Source organism: Bos grunniens, chromosome 29, assembly GCF_055505025.1.
Source record: "Bos grunniens cultivar Pamir isolate PY7600 chromosome 29, Bosgru_T2T1.0, whole genome shotgun sequence".
In the NCBI taxonomy this organism is placed as follows: domain Eukaryota; kingdom Metazoa; phylum Chordata; class Mammalia; order Artiodactyla; family Bovidae; genus Bos; species Bos grunniens.
Window position 1 is genome coordinate 46484774 of NC_141193.1, and position 20946 is coordinate 46505719.

General features: G+C 42.3%; 1 protein-coding gene, 1 long non-coding RNA gene and 1 pseudogene across 5 annotated transcripts; 1 reads left to right on the forward strand and 2 right to left on the reverse strand.

Moving 5' to 3' along the window:
* Positions 1 to 501: 501 nt before the first annotated feature.
* On the reverse strand, positions 502 to 4160 carry LOC147342616 (MAU2 chromatid cohesion factor homolog pseudogene; annotated as a pseudogene). Its single transcript, XR_015157742.1, has 2 exons — positions 4127 to 4160; positions 502 to 4059 (listed from the first exon to the last, which is right to left on the reverse strand). The product of XR_015157742.1 is annotated as an MAU2 chromatid cohesion factor homolog pseudogene (transcript).
* Positions 502 to 14132, reverse strand: LOC147342615 (upstream-binding factor 1-like protein 1). 3 transcript variants are annotated; one of them, XM_086383043.1, is made up of 3 exons: positions 13222 to 14132; positions 7870 to 8004; positions 502 to 6161 (listed from the first exon to the last, which is right to left on the reverse strand). In XM_086383043.1, exons 2-3 carry the CDS (start codon positions 7915 to 7917, stop codon positions 4803 to 4805), a joined length of 1407 nt encoding a protein of 468 aa, XP_086239169.1. In that variant the 5' UTR covers positions 7918 to 8004; positions 13222 to 14132; the 3' UTR covers positions 502 to 4802. The 3 variants fall into 3 exon arrangements, with proteins under 3 accessions (XP_086239169.1, XP_086239168.1, XP_086239170.1); XM_086383042.1 differs by having other exon boundaries at positions 7870 to 8049; XM_086383044.1 differs by lacking the exon at positions 7870 to 8004.
* On the forward strand, positions 5309 to 20654 carry LOC147342617 (uncharacterized). The gene is made up of 3 exons (XR_015157365.1): positions 5309 to 5404; positions 19633 to 19856; positions 19970 to 20654. It is a non-coding gene; the product is annotated as an uncharacterized LOC147342617 (long non-coding RNA).
* The last annotated feature ends 292 nt before the right edge of the window (positions 20655 to 20946 follow it).

Genomic DNA, 20946 nt, shown 5'->3' on the forward strand with positions numbered 1-20946 from the left:
AAATACTCCTTATTGGAAAGGAGTTTTGCAGTAAAAGTTAGGGACTAGAGTCTAAAAGTTTAAGTTTTCAAGATTTGAAAGTGGATGTCAAAAACTAAGTAGATTACACACATTGAGCTTAAGTGTATTTGTATGTTGGAGGCTCTGTTAAGCGTAGATATTATAAGTGTGGGGGTGATTGTGGGCATTGCAATCACACTGGTGGTATGTTACTCTTTTTTATTATTTTAATTTAGGATTATCACCTGGGCATGAAGGATGGGATGGTATGACAGGGAGCATGTCTGTTCCCATTTTCTGATCACACAATAGAGCATTTCTTTTAATTTAAATATTTTTGCCCCACACTGAATTACATAGTCACCATTGTATTTCTAACACTAAAGATACTTCCTAAATATATATTGATAAGTTTTTCAATACTGGTTCTTTAAACGTACTCTCTAGCTCATGTTGAAATGTTGCCGAAACCAGCATTCAAGAAACCAAGCACCACACTCAGAGAGTTGGAAAACTCAGGTTTATTACACCAATGGGCACAGAGGAGTTAACACTCCAAGCTCTGAGCCCTGAACAAAGGGATTACAGAGTTTTTATAGACAGAGTGTAGTAGGCAACACTAGCTGCTAATAGGCTGGTTTAAACAAGGTGTTTCACACACGGAAACAATGGTCAGCATGGGGAGGGTGATGTCTGACCTGGACAGGCATGATTAAGCAGGATTGCGGGCTGGGTGACTGCAAAGAGTAGGACAAGGGTGAGTGAGTAAAGTCCAGTTCCTAGTATTGCAAGTCCCCACTTTCTGAGACTACGTGACCTATGTGATCTAGACTTTGCAAGGGGCAAGCTGAGTTACAGAGGCAGAAGGAGAAGGAGGTTAGGTAAAATTTAACTTTTCTTCAAAAAACCTTACTACATCTTAATAGCAAGAGTCCCCTATATTACCTGCTATTTGAAATAAAAATAATCATGTCTTTGGCGCTAATTTCACAAATTTCATATTGAGCAGAGAAGCAAATCATATAATTTGCAGCATGGTTTTCCAAATACATTCAGCATTTCAACCATTTAGAATTCATTTAAGTATAGATATTTCTTCATAGTCATGAGAATGAAAGTGTGTTTTTATATTTACCACAATAACAAAAGCACCTACAAGGATCTAGATGGGGGAAAAAAAAAAGTACTTCACTTTACTTTTTGGCTGCTTCAAGTTATCTTACTTGGAATACACAGAAAAAAATCCACAAGTGAGAAGTTGTGTTCTATGGTTATGTCTTTTAAACAATGTTTTTTATTTACAATTTTTTTCCTAATTAAAAGCACCAGCTGCAGATACAGGCTGCTAAAAACATGAGACATTACAAACCCATTAAAAGACAGCTTGCCAAACGTGACTTAATGGACATGAATTTGAGAAAACTCCAGAAGATAGTGAAAGACCGGGAAGCCTGGCGTGCTGCAGTCCACAGGGTCGCAAAGAGTCGGACACCACAGTGAGTGAACAGCAACAACAATGCCAAACATATAGGGTTGGCTAAAAAATTCGTTCAGGCTTTTCCATAAGCTGTTGTGGAAAAACCCAAATGAACTTTTTGGCCAACCCAATACTTATTTTAAAAAACCCTTTAAGGAGACAAAAACCATGCAGCGAACAGATTTACCCACCGCGCCAGGCAGCTCTTTCCAATTTCCCTGCCTGTATTCCCAGTAAGTTGGACAAGGAGTGCTGACCCCAGAGCCTCACTCATGGTGACTGTCAGGACTCAACAACGGGGTGCTCCTGGACCAGCACCTCCAGAACCGCAGGCCCTGAGGGCCACCCCAACCAGTCGGAAGAAGTGGGAGGCGCACACAAATGGGCTGACTAGCTTTCAGTGGTTCACCTCCCCACAGGAATCTTTCTGCCGCCTCCTCACATTCCTGTAAAGCTTTGAAGTTTTATTTATCTGTTTTTCCTAAACACTTAGTGAAGGGAATGGCTACCCACTCCAGTATCCTGGCCTGGAGAATTCCATGGGCAGAGGAGCTTGGTGGGCTACAGTTCATGGGGCCGCAAAGAGTCGGACATGACTGAGAAATTTTCACCTTCACTTTAGCTGTATGAGACTAGCTGTAATGGCTCCCTGGGGGCTTGCTTGCTGTCTGTTTTAAATTCTTATGATTAAAAAACTTTGAGGCACTGAATTGGGATGGTATTTACAACAGCTTTACATAACTGAAAGGTGAAGGGGAGGCTCAAAGTTCACACAAATGCACGCATGCATGTACACTTGCGTTGGCCTCTGTGAAGCTAGAGTGGAATATTAAATATCAAGTACTGAATTTTGGGGGTGGCTTCCCAGGTGGCTCAGTGGTAAAGAATCCACTTGCCAATGCAGGATAATGTTCGATCTCTGAATCAGGAAGATCACCTGAAGGAGGAAATAGCAACCCACTCCAGTATTCTTCCTGAAAAATTCCAGAGGACCCTCACAGGCTACTGTCCAGAGGGTCACAAAGAGTTGGACCCAACTAAGTGGCTGAGCACACAGGCACACACTGAATTTCTAACTGTAAACTTAAGAGCTTGTCCCTAACTTTACATGTATACAGATAACAGAATGGTCACTACAAGCACTTTAATATCAAAACAGATGTTAAATGTTAAGGTTCTTATTTAAACTGCTCTACATACAAAATGCCCTAGAAGCAAAGAAAGGCTTAAACATAGAGAGATAAACATAATGTAGAGTGTGTCTGACCTCCTTGTATCGGCTCTGGAAGAAGGAGAAGAGCACACACAGGTAAAAAAAAGCCACACACTCAGAGGTAGTAGGAGCTGACAGCGAGGCTGTGGTCTGGACTGACCCTCTCCAGCGAACTGTTCAGTTCCCTCTGGGTGTCTGTTTCCCTCCTTCATATATCCACTCACCAGGCTGGTGACGATGAAGGCCCACAGCTCCCAGTCATTAGTGAGCCTCAAAGCTGTGGTGAACTGGACTTCAGCGCTGTCCATGCCCTTGGCAGAGACACAGGCCAGGCCCCGCAGGGTACGCAGCTGAGTTCTGCGGCTAGGAGGGTCGGAAGGCGGGGGTCGCGGTGCCGGCGCAGCCAACAGACCTGGGAGATCTCCTGCAGTCCAGTGGCCTGTAAACTCTGCCCAGCCTACACATGCTGGTGTACTTACGCAGGATTTTTTGGAAGGAGGACAGGATGGACTGCAATCGAGCATTTTAAGCTTCTCCAGCCATGAGGACAAGTCTGTGTGTTTCCGCACCTTCTCTCGGTAGCTGGCTTGAAAGGAGCGCATCACAGTCTCCATCTGACAAGTGCGCACACGTGCTCCTTGGATGTCGGGTGGAAGAGGTCGGTGGGTTTGCTGGATCAGCAGGATCTCTTCGTGTGCAATGTGGAGATGGTCTAGATGCACTGCTGTTGCTGCTCATGCCCTTTACCTGCCTGGCATCAGGAGCACCTACCTGGAGCACCAGGAAGAAGATACACAGACTTTCTGAGTGGGGTTCCCTTGCGGGTCCTCTACTATCTGTACACGGAGGTTCAACAGTGGGTGGACTTCCTGCAACAGCAGCCGCATCCCTTGCTGAGCGGGAACAGCGCCCATGTGTACTCAGATCCGACCACCTAGGCGTACGCAGCCCCACACGCAGGAGGCTGCAGGCTGACAGGGGGTCCTTCTCAAGTGTGTGCAGTCGTGTAAGCTGGAAGACCAAGCGGCAGTGCCAGGACAGGGTCTGCGTGAGATCTAGATTGCTTCTCACAGCAGAGACTTTCCTGAATCAATGGAAGTCTCTTGATAGCATAATTCAGACAAAAGCCTTGCTGCTTCTGATTTAGCATCTTTGAAACAGCGGGTTTTGCTTTAATGTCAGCCTGCCCTCTCCAGGTGGCTACCTGCCTGCTCTCTGTTCTCAGTGTGAAGAAACAGCAGGGAGCCAAGCTGCAGGTGTGTTCGGGCTTCAGTGGGTTGCAGTAGCTTGAAGGAGAACATGGCCTTCAAGCAGTGCATGCACAGGGCTGGAAGTGCTCCTGGAAGCTCAAGAGCAGCAGGTACTAGGACTCAGTCTCCAGGCATCATCAGGGGAAATCCTGCCTTAATGCTTTGAAGCATCAGCTTTAAAGTCACAGTCAGGACAATAACGTATCTTTACTTTTAACATCGTTTTAGACATATGGCAAGACATAGTATGATATAAATTTCAGGTATAACAAGTATAAATATTATCATTATTTCTGGTATTATAATTGTTTACCAAGAAACACAGTTATGAACAATAAAATAAACCTCTAAGATTTTTAGCAACAAAATTAACACTATAAAAGATGCAACTACTTAGTAAATGCAAGTTTTCATGAAAACAAAACAAAACAAAAAAAACAAAAGAAGCCAGGAACTTTTAGGGGAAAAAAAAGAAAGTATAATGAGAGGGCATTAACCTTAAACAGATTTTCAAATATATCCTGGTTTGCAGGAGGAGGGGTGGGTGGTATTGGAGGTTGGAGCAACGCTAGTTCATATTTACAGTTATTCTCCCAGCAATATCCCCTTCTTTCATGTATATGGACCTGATGCAGTGAATACTTCTCAAGTTCTCTTCTTCCCAACCTATCCTACTTTATATGGAGGAGGAAGGGAAAGGAAAGAAAGAAAGAAGCAAGGAAAAGAGGGAGGGAAACGGGCAAGGAGGAGACTCCACTCCCTTTGGTAACTCTAGATTCCCTAGAGTTTTGCTGCAAAGTCCTCTGTTCCACCATTTAAGGGATAAAAAAATAATTTTGGAGTCTGAGTCAGAGGAGTCCCCTTAGGAAGGTGAGTTACAGACAGTACTCTCAACATCACAATCTTTATCTTCATCCCCAGTGCTTTCAAATTTGCAGTCTTCATCTTCTCTGCACTGGTCTGAGGAGTTAGTGGCATCCCCCTCTGCATCTTCCTCATTTTCCTCTGATCTCCCTGAGGTAGGAGAATGTTCTCCAGTCGTGTCTGATGATGCTAACTCTGCAGCCTGAAACACTGGGTCCTCTTTAAGCCTTCCTTGCAAATTCCCTGATGATGGGGACTGCAGACCCATCCTTCTAATCTTGGGGTTTGGGCCCCCCATCATACTCATGTTCTTAGGCTTAGCACAGGTCACCTCTCTGTAAGCAGCATATTCTTCAGGAGACAGAGTCCTGACCCAGAGATCAAGGTCCACCTTGTACTGTGTCTGCAGTTCCTCTGCCTGCTTCTTATAAAGCTCCTTCTGGTCCTGGGGGACCCTCTGCCAGCGTCTACTGATCTCCACCATGCGCTCCCTTGGGGGCACCACTTTCAGCTCCCTGCTCGACCAGAGATCCTGGTGGAACTTGTGATAGCCATTCATCGGGGGCTTCTCGGGCTCTCCGTGGAATTTCCATTTCACAGGTAAATGGTTTTCTGGGGGAGGCTTCACTTTTTGGACATGTTCCTGAAACTTCTTTGGCACTTTGCTTTGACTTCCTTTGGGGACATTAGGTTTCTTGGAGTTCTGGACAAGTTCAGGGTGCTGTTCTCTGAACAGAGTCATTTTCTCCTGAAACTCCTGTTTCTCTTTCTGGAAATCTTGACTGTATTTCAGCTTGAGCTGTTCTGGCAGCTTCCTGTATTCCTCAGACAGAACTTTGATCAGCTCCTGGTTGCTCATCTTGGGGTGCTTTTGGAGGTACTGAGGTCTCATCTCTTTTAAAAAGCGGAGGTAAGCTGTCAGGGGCTTCTTGGGTAAATCAGGATGTTTCTTGTGTTTTTTTCTTTTGGAATTGTTAATGTTTTCCTTAGCCTCCAAGATTAATTCTTTCAAAGTGCGGAACTTTCTCAAGTTATAGGAAATCTCTAACCATTTGAGTTTGCACATTTCCCCAGAAAAATCTTTAAAAGCTACTTTACCCCAGTCCATCACTGACTGGGTCACTTTGAATGTGTGCCTGTCGTTGGATGGAATGTTTTTCTCCATACATTCCAGTAACTGCATAATGTCTTCCTTGGACCAGTCATCTTGACTTTCAGGCATCGCCATTTCTAGGTCTTTGGGACACTTAAATGGTCCCAGCAGTTCAGGCACCTCAGTAGAATCTTCAGCTTCGTCACTCTCAAAATTCAGCAGATGAGTTATTTCCGAAGTCTTGCAGTGTGCAATTCTATGTTTCTGTGGAGAAAGAAAAGGAAAGTTCTCCTATGTGATACATGAGAGAAGCACACCCTGCTTGAGATATGTCCTTTCTATCCTTTCATTTACCCTTAAGAATGTAAATGAAAACTGGCCCAACCTCTGAGTTGAGACTCTTATTGAACATTATGAAGCTTCTTTTCCATAATTAAAAATCCTCAGGCGCTTTCCCAACATGCCTTCTAATCAGTCTTACCACAGGGTGTTTTACATACAAATGAACAAAACAAAAGACTGGTTGCCCCCTCAGGGGACAAATAATAAGTGAAAATGAAACAAAATTTAAAAAATTAAAATTCCTGAAAAGGAAAGGACTTTAAAATACCATTGAGATACCATGGTCAGTCACTCAGTCAGTTCAGTCGCTCAGTCATGTCCGACTCTTTGCGACCCCATGAATCGCAGCACACCAGGCCTCCCTGTCCATCACCAACTCCCGGAGTTCACCCAGACTCACGTCCATCAAATCAGTGATGCCATCCAGCCATCTCATCCTCTGTCGTCCCCTTCTCCTCCTGCCCCCAATTCCTCCCAGCCTCAGAGTCTTTTCCAATGAGTCAACTCTTCGCATGAGGTGGCCAAAGTACTGGAGTTTCAGCTTTAGCATCAGTCCTTCCAATGAACACCCAGGACCGATCTCCTTTAGAATGGACTGGTTGGATTTCCTTGCAGTCCAAAGGACTCTCAAGAGTCTTCTCCAACACCACAGTTCAAAAGCATCAATTCTTCGGCACTCAGCTTTCTTCACAGTCCAACTCTCACATCCATACATGACCACTGGAAAAACCATAGTCTTGACTAGACAGACCTTTGATGGCAAAGTAATGTCTCTGCTTTTGAATATGCTATCTAGGTTGGTCATAACTTTCCTTCCAAGGAGTAAGCATCTTTTAATTTCATGGCTGCAGTCACCATCTGTAGTGATTTTGGAGCCCAGAAAAATAAAGTCTGACACTGTTTCCACTGTTTCCCCATCTATTTCCCATGAAGTGATGGGACTGGATGCCATGATCTTCGTTTTCTGAATGTTGAGCTTTAAGTCAACTTTTTCACTCTCCACTTTCACTTTCATCAAGAGGCTTTTTAGTTCCTCTTCACTTTCTGCCATAAGGGTGGTGTCATCTGCATATCTGAGGTTATTGATATTTCTCCCGGCAATCCTGATTCCAGCTTGTGCTTCTTCCAGCCCAGTGTTTCTCATGATGTACTCTGCATAGAAGTTAAATAAGCAGGGTGACAATATACAGCCTTGACATACTCCTTTTCCTATTTGGAACCAGTCTGTTGTTCCATGTCCAGTTCTAACTGTTGCTTCCTGACCTGCATATAGGTTTCTCAAGAGGCAATCAGGTGGTCTGGTATTTCTATCTCTTTCAGAATTCTCCACAGTTTATTGTGATCCACACAGTCAAAGGCTTTGGCATAGTCAATAAAGCAGAAATGGATGTTTTTCTTGAACTCTCTTGCTTTTTCCATGATCCAGCGGATGTTGGCAATTTGATCTCTGGTTCCTCTGCCTTTTCTAAAACCAGCTTGAACATCTGGAAGTTCATGGTTCACATATTGCTGAAGCCTGGCTTGAAGAATTTTGAGCATTACTTTAGTAGCATCTGAGATGAGTGCAATTGTGTGGTAGTTTGAGCATTCTTTGGCATTGCATTTCTTAGGGATTGGAATGAAAACTGACCTTTTCTATTCCTGTGGCCACTGCTGAGTTTTCCAAATTTGCTGTCATATTGAGTGCAGCACTTTCACAGCATCATCTTCCAGGATTTGAAATAGCTCAACTGGAATTGCATCACCTCCACAGATACCATGGTACCTGTATTGGAATGTCCAAAATCCCAAACAGTGACATTACGAAATCCTGGAGAGAATTTGGAAAAACAGCAACTTTGATTCATTGTTAATGGGAATGCACAATGATGCAGGTATTCTGAACAGTAATAGGGAACTTTCTTATCAAACTAAATATCCTTTTAATATTATTCAGTAATCATGTTTCTTTGTATTTAACCAAATTGGCTAAAAACCTGAAAACCTCATTAAAAAAAAAAAAAAAAACTGCAGAGGGATGCTTTAGCAGCTTTGTTCATAATTGTCAAAACTTGAAAGCAACCAACATGTCTTTAGATAGTTGACTGGATAAAGAAACTACACTACCTACAGACAATGGAACATTATTCAGTGCTAAAAAGAAATGAGAGATCAGGCTAGAAAGAGACACGGAGTATACTTGAATAAACATCACTAAGTAAAAGAAGCTAATCTGAAAATAATATGTATTTCATGAGTCCAACTGTAAGACATTCTAGAAAAACAAAAATATGGAGATAGTGAAGTAACTTGTCATTTTCAGGAGTTTGAGCTTCCCAGGTGGCACTAGTGGTAAAGAATCAAATACACCTGCCAATCCAAGAGATGCAAGGGATGTCAGTTTGATCCCTAGGTCAAGAAGATCCTCTGGAGGGGGAAATGGCAACCCACTCCAGTATTCTTGCCTGGAGAATTCCATGGACAGACGAGCCTGGCAGGCTACAGTCCATGGGGGTCACGAAGAGTCAGACACAACTCAGCAACCTTCACTTACTCACAGCTACTATCACTGCATCCATGCAATTCTCTTGGGAGGTCCAAGCTGACGTAATCTATAAAAATGGTGGTGGTAAAGAGAAGGAAACAAAATTATAGTATTGAAAAGAAAACTGTGCATAAGATGATATCTGTAGGGGATCTTATAAGAAGGAAAAACTATTATACCAATAGATTATTTTTCAAAAGTAGCAAAGAAGTAGGAATACATATTCAATATTAAAATACTTTTTGATTCTAACAAAACTCTGAATATTTAGGCTTTTGTTGTGATATTTAGCTGTGTTCAAGTCTTTTGCAACTCCATGGACTGTAGCTGTCAGACTCCTGTGTCCTTGGGATTTCCCAGGCAAGAATACTGGAGTGGGCTGCCATTTCCTTCTCCAAGGTATCTTCCTGACATGGGGATCAAACCCAAGTCTCCTTTATTGGCAGGCAGAGTCTTTTCCACTGAGCCACCAAGGAAGCCAGTTCAGCCCTACTTACTTCATTATACTTTGTTTTCTTGCTCTGTTTGATTCAATGGCTTTTTCAGGCATGTACTGAAAAGCATCACAGCTCTTTCCCACTTCAGGATATCCACCCACCCCACCCTATTTATCCTTCAAGTCTGTCTTCAGATGCCACTCCCTTATGCCACTGCCTTAAGTTTATACTTCATTATGCATTCCTTTGAGTGGGTTGCTGCCCGAGGACCAGCCCCGGCTGATCCAGGGTACTCGAAGGAGAGACAGCATCGGAGAGGGTCAGGATACGATAGCTTCAATTAGATATTAATTAGAGATATAAAGAGTAATAGAATAAGGATAGCTCAGTAGGAAAATTCAGTGGAGAAAAGAGGCTGAGTAGCTTGGTTTATGCGGGAGACCAATAAAACTTCAAGACAAGAAGTTTGCACCACTTACGTAGGCCACAGGCATCCTTCCGTTCTCCCGAAGGAGAGGAGACACTGAGGCCTCCCCGGTCGGATCTTAGAAGCCCAGGCATAATTAGTAAGCATGGTGGGTTCCGCGCTCCAGATGGAGACTCAGCCAGAGTGAGAGAGAGAGCGACATGGGGAGACCAGTATTTCGAGAAACTGATTCCAATTCTTTATTTTCCATGGTCTACTTTTATACACTGAGATGTTATGCAAAAGTCACACGGGGTCAGCAGTCCTGACTTTTATCAAAGTCAGGTGCTTCATACAAATGTATACAGAGGTCTTAGGGGTGTTACATCATCTTCTGGCCAGGGGGGCCTGCAGACAATTTATGACCCTCTCCTTGTGACAGTGGTCAGTCAACCAGGACACTTATTTCTCCAGGGATGATTATTCTTAAAACAGACGCCACCCAAATAAAGTTACATTCCTACAGGGTGAGGGTGTAGTGGGTTTTAGTTAAGGAAAGAATTTACTTAGCCTAAGGTCTAACGTGATTAATATCAAAGGTTAATTCTATATATTCATTAATGTGTGTAAGGGCAGGGGATATGGAGACTTAGCAACAAACATTGGCTCAACAAATGAAAAACCCTTCACCAACACAATTTCTAATTAGCCCATTATACTTATACTAATAGTTTTCTAACTTTTCTAAGGAACCTGTTTTTAGAAGATTTAAAGCATCTCCTGCCTCTCACGGTTGGGTGGCTGTGAGCAATCACATGTGGCCGGACAAGCCTGTCAGGCAGGCTAGAGAACCTTCAGAGGAGTTTGTAGGTTAAAACACTCTTATCACGCCCAGGAATTATTATTAACTGGAGCTCTAGGTTAACTCCTTCTCCAAAAGAGGTGGTGGGGGACAGCCCCCCGTAAAGTCAGAGGTGTAGGTAAGAGCACAAAGTAGTAAAGTAGGCAGGCTCTGGTTATGGGGGTAGACGCTCGAGGATTTCCAGGGGGACTCCTGAGGCTCGATCCCGCCTTTGCGTATGTCGAGCCTCCTTCCTCATGACCTTTGTCATGGGCGGAGTACCTCACTCTGGCCCCCAACAGGTTGCCATTTCCTTCTCCAATGCACGAAAGTGAAACGTGAAAGTGAAGTCGCTCAGTTGTATCTGACTCTTCACGACCCCATGGACTGCAGCCTACCAGGCCCCTCCGTCCATGGGATTTTCCAGGCAAGAGTACTAGAGTACTAGAGTACATGGGGTCGCTAGGAGTCGGACACGACTGAGCGACTTCACTTTCACGTTTCACTTTCGTGCATTGGAGAAGGAAATGGCAACCCACTCCAGTGTTCTTGCCCGGAGAATCCCAGGGATGGAGAGCCTGGTGGGCTGCTATCTATGGGGTCGTACAGAGTCGGATACAACTGAAGCGACTTAGCAGCAGCACATTGATTCAAATTGTAACTAGAATTCCTATAACTTTTATTCAATTCCTTGCTCTCTGACTATAGCCTTCATAAGGGTAGGAAGGATGACTGTATTGTTCATAACTCCCCCTCGGTACTTAAAACAAATGTTAATACATAAGCAACAAAATAACCCAAGAATGCATTCAGATGCAGTATTCACAGTATTGAAAATATATTTACAGACTGAAAGACAGTCTCAAATAACAGTGACAAAATCTCAAGTCAAAATACTGTTGGCTAGTAGATGTGAACTTAATAATCCAGAGTGATTTCAAGGAATTCCACATAAATCTTGGGCAAAACAATATTCTCTTTAAAGTCTTAGCTTTCTATTTATTCAGGACTTTTGACTGATCGCCTGTTCTCTTCAGGAACTGGCTAATTAAAAGTCTTATTACTAATCCACGTTAAGATTCTCTAGCTCAGGGATTTTCCAAAATCAGAACAACTGACATTTGGAACTGCTTATTTCTTTCTTGTTGGGCTCTCCTCTGCCTTGTAGGCTGCTTAACAGAATCCATGGTGTCTACCCATGAAATAATAGTAACATCCAATTGTGACAACCTAACATTTATCCACATATCAACAATTGCCCTCTGGAAGGAAAAATCACCCCCAGTTGAAACCATGGCAGTGAAAAAAGAAATGAGACATTGCTCATGATAAAATTTATATTTTTAGTTATGACGAGAAAATGTAAACATGAATTTCTCTTCCGTGTTCATTCAGGCCTCCTTCCTCCTTCTCTAGTGTGCAGTGTCCATCTGCATTCCACTCTAACCAGATCTCCTCAAAGATGTGGGTGTCTACACGAACACAAAGAAATTCCTTTTCCCTCTTTTCTAACGCTAGCAACGTAACTTCTTGAAAGTGTTAGTTCCCCAGTCGTGTCCGACTCTTTGGGACCTCATAGACTGTAGCCTGCCAGGCTCCTCTGTCCATGGAATCCTCTAGGCAAGAACACTGGCGTGGGTAGCCATTCCCTTCTCCAGGGATCTTCCTGACCCAGGGATTGAAACCCAGGTCTACCACATTGTAGGTGGAGTGTGAGCCACCAGGGATGCTCATAGTCTAGGTAACAACACGCAAAATGAGTAGCAAGTCATCATGACACCCCAATACAGAGCTGGGAAAGAACACTCTTCTTTAAAAGGTTACACTGCTAGTGTTAAAAGAATGGGGGTTCCCCTACTGTCCCTCAGATGGTAAAGAATCTGCCTGCAATGTGGGAGACCTGGGTTCAGTCCCTGGGTTGGGAAAATCCCCTGGAGAAGTGAATGGCAACCCACTCTAATATTCTTGCCTGGAGACTTCCATGGACAGAGGAACCTGGTGGGCTATATTCCATGGAGTCGCAGAGTCAGACATGACTGAATGACTAACACTTTCATTTTTCACCTGGACTATATACCTTTGGTGAACTTTATATAAAATATCAATATATAGGTTTAATGTCTGTTACTTTGTCTTGAAAGGTTTGTGACTGTGCCTTCCACATCTAACAAGCAGAGTAATTCTCAGAGCTTCTGCAAGTCTGTCTCCTGAGTTATACTCTTCAGCTTGGCTTGAATAAAATGCTCTGTTTTCCCCCCTTGATTGTTAATTGAATTTTCAACAACAGTAAGATCCATAACATAGCTTAGATATGCTGATTCTTAAAACTGTAAAATCTAAAGCATGCAAGGCAACAATACAGAAGCTAATGAAGCAAATAAGTAATAATATGAAAGAAAAATACAAAAAGGGGACTTCCCTGGGGTGGTCCAGTGGTAAAGAATCTGTCCCTGGTCCAGGAAGACCCCAGGGCAACTAAGCCCCTGAACCACAATTGCTGAAGCTGCAGCACCTAGGCCCCGTGCTCTGAGAAGCCACCGCAATGAGAAGCCAGCCCACTGCAACTAGAGTGGCCTCTAGTCACCGCAGCTAGAGAGAGGAAGAGCCAGCTCGGTCAAATAAATAAATAAATGAAATGAAAAGAAATACCAAAAAAATGTATATAGTCCAGTCACATATTTCCTAATATTCCCACTTTTCATACACAGAATTACAGATTTGTGTTCAAAGATAAGATGCTGAGGAAAATAACAGACTCTGTGGTATCTTCTTACCTGGTTGATGAAGAACAATATTCACACAAAATTGTTGAGAAATGCTGCTGGATTAGTCTGAACTTTCATGGAGGCAATCCTTCCTTTACTCCATGTAAGAAGCTTTTCTGGATTCTAGCTCTCTAGAAACTGTGTTGATCTTCCGACCACAGGCTACACAAATCAGGCAAATTTTTTCTCCACGTCCTTCTTGATTCTTACTGGGCTGCTTTCTTTCTGTAAATGGAAGGAAGATAAATATTTTTCTTCTTAAAAGGATTATGTTAATACAGTATTTAGTTGTGGATGTTTCCTAGGCATCTTTGGAAATGAACTGTGAGGAGAAAAACTCATCAAGGAAGATTTCCTAGTAGCTGAGAATAAAGAAACAGAGAATGAATGAACAACAGTTTTTCCTAAAATGAGATTGAAGGGAACAATTGCTACTAATCTCCTTTCAACATACCAATAACTTGTCCCTCCTCCCAGTTTTTTTGTAGATCTTATGCCTATCTTTTCAAAAAAGAAATTTCCTTTATTATTTTCTCTAGTAAGAAAACAATAAACTCAAGCCCTTCCCTTTAAAACAACAGCATGCTTGTAGAATTCAGAGCCCCACTCTCCAAAGTTTGAAAGTTTCCATAGTCTAAAAGACCACTGTTTTAGGTGGCTGGAAATTAAATCCTATTAAAGGGATAGAAACTTAGATAAAATGCTTTAAAAATGTTCTATTAAACATGCAATAAACAAGGGACTTCTCTAGTGAGCTGGTAGTTGAGACCCCGCCTTTCAACGCAGGGGCTGTGGTTGGAACCCTGGTCGGGGAACTAAGGTCCAATGTGCCATGAAATGTAGCCAAATTTAAAAAGGAAAGAAAAAAATTTTAATCAAAGAGATATGAAGAAATTTGATAAAAATCATACTTACATCAGTAGTAGAAGTGGGGCCAAAAAATCACATTTTTCTTCACCTTTCATTATCTAATAACAGTAACTATATTGAACATAATCTTGAATTCTTAGTCACTAGTGACAAATCAAAGGAAAGGTGACAGGAGGAGAACCTGGGAAATACACATTCCGATTCGTTTAAGTTTGGGGGTGTTTGTTAGAGAAAATTAGCCTGTCCTCTAACTTGTTGAGAGATTTTCACTTGCCTGAAATATATGTAAGAAGTGAACTCCTGGTTTCATGGAATTTAACACATTACAAATTGCGTAATTTTTTCACATTTCAGACATCATTTATCCCAAGGCCATGCTGGTATTCAGTCGCTAAGCCATGTCCAACTCTTTCTGATTCCATGGACTGCAGTACACCAAGCTTCCCTATCCATCACTATCTCCTAGAGTTTGCTCAAATTCCTTCCTTTGAGTCCATGATACTATCTGACCATCTTATTCTCTGTGACACTCTTCTTCTTTTGCCTTCAATCTTTCCCAGCATCAGGGTCTTTTCCAATGAATCAGTTCTTCGCATGAGATGGTCAAAGTGTTGGAGCTTCAGCATCAGTCTTTTCAATGAATATTCAGAGCTGATTCTCTTTAAAATTGACCGATTGGATCTCTTTGCAGTCCAAGGGACTCTCAAGAGTGTTCTCCAGCATCACAATTCAAAAGCATCTTCTCCATCATCACAATTCATCACCAATTCTTTGGCACTCAGCCTTCTTTATGGTCCAACCCTCACATCCATACATGACTCCTGGAAAAACCATAGCTTTGACTAGATGAACCTTTGTAGGGAAAGTGATGTCTTTGGTTTTTAATGCACCATCTTGTTGTTATTCAGTTGCTCAGTTGTGTCCAACTGTTTACAACCCCACCAACTGCATCACACCAGTCTTCCCTGTCCTTCACTATCTCCCAGAGTTTGCTCAAACTCATATCCATTGAGTCAGTGATGCCATCCAACCATCTCATTCTCTGTCATCCCCTTTTCCTCCTGTCCTCAATCTTTCCCAGCATCAGGGTCTTTTCCAATGAGTCAGCTCTTCGCATCAGGTGGCCAAAGTATTGAAACTTCAGCTTCAGCTGCAGTCCTTCCAATGAATATTAATATACTGTCTAGGTTTGTCATAGCTTTCCCTCCAAGGAGCAAGCGTCTTTTAATTTCATGGCTGCAGTCACCATCTGCAGTGATTTTGGAGCCCAAGAACCAAATCCCAAAATATTTTCTTTGCTTTTCTTTCTTGTGAGTCATGTTATCATTTTGTTTATAGAAATGTGAATTCTTAGTCATGTGCATCATTCTTTCAAAAGCAAATCTGTTGTTTTTTTCAATGTGTAATGTTTATATCATCTAAAGTTTTAATAAGGATTCTTTTTTTAATATTTATTTATTTGGCTGTGCTGGGTCTTAGTTGTGGCATACGGGATCTAGTTCCTTGACCAGGGATCAAACCCTGGCACGCTGGATTGGGAGTGCAGTCTTAGCAACTACCACCAAGGAAGTCCCAGTAAGTGATTTTGTATATATGCCTATTTAAATCCTGACTGTCTGAAGGAAGACAAATATCATATATCACTTGTATGTGGAATCTAAAAAAGGGGTACAAATGAACTTGTCTCCAAAACAGAAGTAGAGTTATAGATGTAGAAAACAAAACTATGGTTACCAAGGGGTAAGTGTGTTTGTGTGGGATAAAGTGGGCTATTGGGATCAACATACACACACTACTATATATAAAATAGATAACTAAAAAGGACCTACTGGATAGCACAGGGAAATCTACTCAATATTCTATAATGGCCTATATGGGGAAAGAATCTAAAAAAGAGTGGATATTTGTATAATCAAGTCACTTCGCTGTACACCTGAAACTAATTACATGACATGGTAAATCAACTATACTCCAATAAAAACTTTAGAACTAAAAATCCTGACTGTCTCCTTCTAAGTACTGTTTTCCATTTTCTTATCACTAGGAACATTATCTTCCATATTATATATTTGCCATCCCTGAAAGTGAAAGTCACTCAGTCGTGTCAGACTCTTTGCAACCCCATGGAATTCTCCAGGCCAGGATACTGGAGTGGTTACCTTTCCCTTCTCCGGGGGATCTTACCAACCCAGGGATCGAACCCAGTTCTCCCGCATTGCAGGTGGATTCTTTACCAGCTGAGCCACAGGGGAAGTCTAAGAACACTGGAGTGGGTAGCCTATCCCTTTTCCAGCGGATCTTCCCAACCCAGGAATGGAACTGGGGTCTCCTGCATTGCAGGCGGATTCTTTACTTACTGAGCTATCAGGGAAGCCCATCTCTGAGGAAATCTCAAAATCAAACTTGTAGAATAAAATTGTAGTATATATAATCATTTCAAATCTCAAAATAATGGAATTTCCTTGGCCTTTCAATCTGGATATCAATTTATGACTTGCCTTTTGTTGACATGCTTTATTATTCTCAGTCCTATTATGTTAGCTGCATTTTGGAAAACTTTGCCAGAATAATATTGTTTATATTCACTCTTTCATTCATTTATTTATTCATTCATTCACCATACTTTTATAGTATTCTATGTTCTAAGCATGTATAAGATAGTGGGAATAATAAAAAATATTTTCCCTACCCTCTTGGGATTTTCAGTCTAGTAGCATCAAAACAGGGCTTCCCTGATAGCTCAGTTGATTAGGAGACCCCAGTTCAATTCCCAGTTCGAATCAGGGAGAACTTATTCTCTGGTTACCCGCTCATGTCTCCTGCTGAAGCCCTGCTCTCTGGTCCCAGAACCAAAAAAGCACCTCCTGCCTTAACCCTGCATAGCTAACCCCAGGGAAGCTCCCAGACCTCAGAGGAATCAGAGCAGTGATCCCCAACCCTGAGGTGTGGACGGCACCAGTCCATGGGCTGGAAGGAGCCAGGCCACGCTGCAGGAGGCGAGCAGCGGGTGAGCAAGTGAAGGTTGTCTGCCCATCCCACCCCTCACATTACAGCCTGCGCCATGCCCCCTCCCAAGTCCATGAAAAACTGTCTGCCATGAACCTGTCCCTAGCACCGAAAAGGCTGGGGACCAGTCCCAAAGATGGAGGCTTTTCTGTGCCTCCATTTCTTGTAGGCCATAATGTTCCCTGAGTTCCAAAGGGTGGATTCAAACAGTTGCTAATCGAGGGAGGGACAGCCAAAAAAACACCTGAGGTAAGATTAAAGGGACCAGAGAAGCTCATCAAGATTAGGGGACAGACTAGCTGAGATGAGATTAAACGAGTGCAAGCCTTGCTCACACCCTAATTTTGTCAGACCCCACCTTTGATCCAATATTATAAAAAACCTTCATCAAATCCTCTGGGGTTGAGGCACATAGCTTATTGAGGCAGAAGCCTGGTATGTCTCCCTTTGCCTGGTAAGGCAATAAAGCTATCCTTTTCTGCTTCACCCAAAACTCTGTCTCTGGGACTTAATTTGGCACAGGTATTCAGAGACCAAGCTTTCCTATACAAGCTGAGGTTGTTTCTATGTAATTATCTCATTTGTCAAATTTTTTAAAGTATTACATTCTTTCAACCTTTCTATAAATTAAACCATTTAGCCATCTTGTCTTGCTATATATTTTTGGAATAATTTGATGATTAATTTTAGGTCTGTTATCTATGAATTCCTTGGTTGTTTACATAGATTTTAAGGACTCAGAAAGTAGTTTCCAAGTACTGTTTAGTTTTCTATTTAGTGTAGTTCCTAAAAAGGGTCTCCTGCTCTACTCATATAAATATATTACAAGTGGTAATATGTGTGTGTGTTAGAAAGAATGTTTAGCAATAGATAAGTAGATAGTGCAGTAAATGATTTGAGAAAAAAAAAGAAGTTGGTTTTGAGTGTTGGCAAATGACTCTTCAGAAACCTCTGACTTGGAGCAAGCAATAATGAATGTATCTATAGGAAAGCGACATTTGTAACTGTGCATAAATATGAGAAATTAAAGTGACCGTTCATGGGATGTAGAAACTAAGATCAAGAACTGATGGTTTTGAACTGTTGTTGGAGAAGACTCTTGGAGTCCCTTGGATGTCATGGTCTTTGTAGACCAGGACCTGGGGACTGCAGTAGACAAGAAGAGGGATGCAGGGGACCCAAGTCTCAAGTGAAGCAAGGGTGCTTTATTTGCAGAAACGCATGTTTATATATCTTCATACAAGGCAGTTTTCAGTTCAGTTCAGTTCAGTTGCTCAGTCGTGTCTGACTCTTTGTGACCCCATGAATTGCAGCATGCCAGGCCTCCCTGTTCATCACCAACTCCCAGAGTTCACTCAAACTCACATCCATCAAGTCAGTGATGCCATCCAGCCATCTCATCCTCTGTCATCCCCTTCTCCTCCTGCCCCCAATCCCTCCCAGCATCAGAGTCTTTTCCAATGAGTCAACTCTTCGCATGAGGTGGCCAAAGTATTGGAGTTTCAGCTTTAGCATCAGTCCTTCCAAAGAACACCCAGGGCTGATCTCCTTCAGAATGGACTGGTTGGATCTCCTTACAGTTCAAGGGACTCTCAAGAGTCTTCTCCAACACCCCAGTTCAAAAGCATCAATTCTTCGGCACTCAGCTATCTTCACGGTCCAACTCTCCCATCCATACATGACCACAGGAAAAACCATAGCCTCAACTAGACGGACCTTTGTTGGCAAAGTAATGTCTCTGCTTTTGAATATGCTATCTAGGTTGGTCATAACTTTCCTTCCAAGGAGTAAGCATCTTTTAATTTCATGGCTGCAGTCACCATCTGCAGTCATTTTGGAGCCCAGAAAAATAAAGTCCGACACTGTTTCCACTGTTTGCGCATCTATTTCCCATTAAGTGATGGGACCAGATGCCATGATCTTTGTTTTCTTAATGTTGAGCTTTAAGCCAACTTTTTCACTCTCCTCTTTCACTTTCATCAAGAGACTTTTTAGTTCCTCCTCACTTTCTGCCATAAGGGTGGTGTCATCTGCATATCTGAGGTTACTGATATTTCTCCTGGCAATCTTGATTTCAGCTTGTGCTTCTTCCAGCCCAGTGTTTCTCATGATGTACTCTGCATATAAGTTAAAGCCTTGACGTACTCCTTTTCCTATTTGGAACCAGTCTGTTGTTCCATGTCCCATTCTAACTGTTGCTTCCTGACCTGCATATAGGTTTCTCAAGAGGCAGGTCAGGTGGTCTGGTATTCCCATCTCTTGAAGAATTTTCCACAGCTTATTGTGATCCACACAGTCAAAGGCTTTGGCATAGTCAATAAAGCAGAAATTAGGCAGTAAAAAAAAAATGAGCAAAACAAAGTCAAGCAAATAGCAGTCTTCAAAGGGCCAGAAAGCATTCTGTATCCTGAGTAAGAGGGGCATAACTGAATAGATTACTTTAAGTAAAAGGTCAAGGAAGGGAGTCACTAAAAGGAATCCAAGCAGGTGCCCTCTCTCATGATCTCAGAACTGCATGTAGCTCTGCCCGCTCCTGTTTTCCAGGAACTGATAAGGAAATGAGAGTCCTTGAGAAACAGCACACAAAAGAAGAACACATTGGATCCCTTAAAGTTGAACGTCCCCTGACACTTGGACAGCAAGGAATTTGAATGAGTCCATCCTAAAGGAAAAGAAAGAAAGAAAGTGAAGTCGCTCAGTCATGTCCACTCTTTGCAGCCCCATGGACTGTAGCTTACCAGGCTCCTCCTTCCATGGGATTTTTCCAGGTAAGAGTACTGGAGTGGGTTGCCATTTCCTTCTCCAGGGGATCTTCCCAACCCAGGGATTGAACCTGGGTCTCCCGCATTGTCGGCAAATGCTTTTCCATCTGAACCACTAGGGAAGTCCTCCTAAAGGAAATCAACCCTGAAAGTTCATTGAAAGAACTGATTCTGAAGCTGAAGCTCCGGTATTTTGGCCACCTGATGGGAAGAACTGACGCCTTAGAAAAGACCCTGTTGCTGGGAAAGATTGAAGGCAGGAGGAGAAGGGGACGACCGTGGATGAGATGGTTAGATGGCATCGCCGACTCAGTGGACATGAGTTTAAGCAAGCTCCGGGAATTGGTGATGGACAAGGAAGCCTGTTGTGGTGCAGTCCATGGGGTCGCAAAGAGTCAGACAGAACTGAACTGAACTGAAATGTTTTTTACAAAAGAAAATGTTAAAAGGATTTGTTTTCTGGTGTTGTCTGTTACGAATGAGAGTTACATCACGGTGGCGAGGAGTTCCTGATAATAGTTTCAGAGAACTTTAGAATAATCCCTTTGTTTTGTTTTTAAATGCAAGGGTGTCAATAATAAAGATAGAAGGGCAAATTTAAAAATGTAGCTATATTCATATAAGTAGACTTTAGTTGAAATCCAAACCATTTTTACAAAAATTAACCCTATTAATTCATATATTTGGAAACTTATTTTTAATGACAAATTCTATTTGAGATAAAGGGCATCAAAGGAAACCACTTAGTTTGTGACTATATCTTGTGTATGTGCACTTTCCCACATTTTAATCAATGGGTTGCAATAAAGGCATTTAAAAAATTTTTTTTAATGTTACTTTTATTTATTTTATTTTGGCTGTGCTGAGTCTTAGTTGTAGCACACTGGAACTTTGATATTAGTTGTGGTATATAGGATCTAGTTCCCTGACCAGGGATGGAACCTGGGCGCTCTGCATTGGTTGTGAGGAGTCTTCGCCACTGGACCACCAGAGGAGGCCTTAAAGCATTTTCTAGACCGTGGGTGAGGGCAGAAGAAGTACAGATCAGTGGCACTGTGTACATTTCTTCATTTTAACAGCTGTGGTTTTGTTTTTA

Bases quoted from the DNA above. Each gene is read 5' to 3' on its own strand.
- LOC147342615 (XM_086383043.1), bottom strand. From the start codon at position 7,917: ATGACAGCAAATTTGGAAAACTCAGCAGTGGCCACAGGAATAGAAAAG. The intron at 6,162-7,869 runs GTCAGTTTTCAT...CTTTCTCCACAG, and splicing joins TGGCCACAGGAATAGAAAAG to AAACATAGAATTGCACACTG.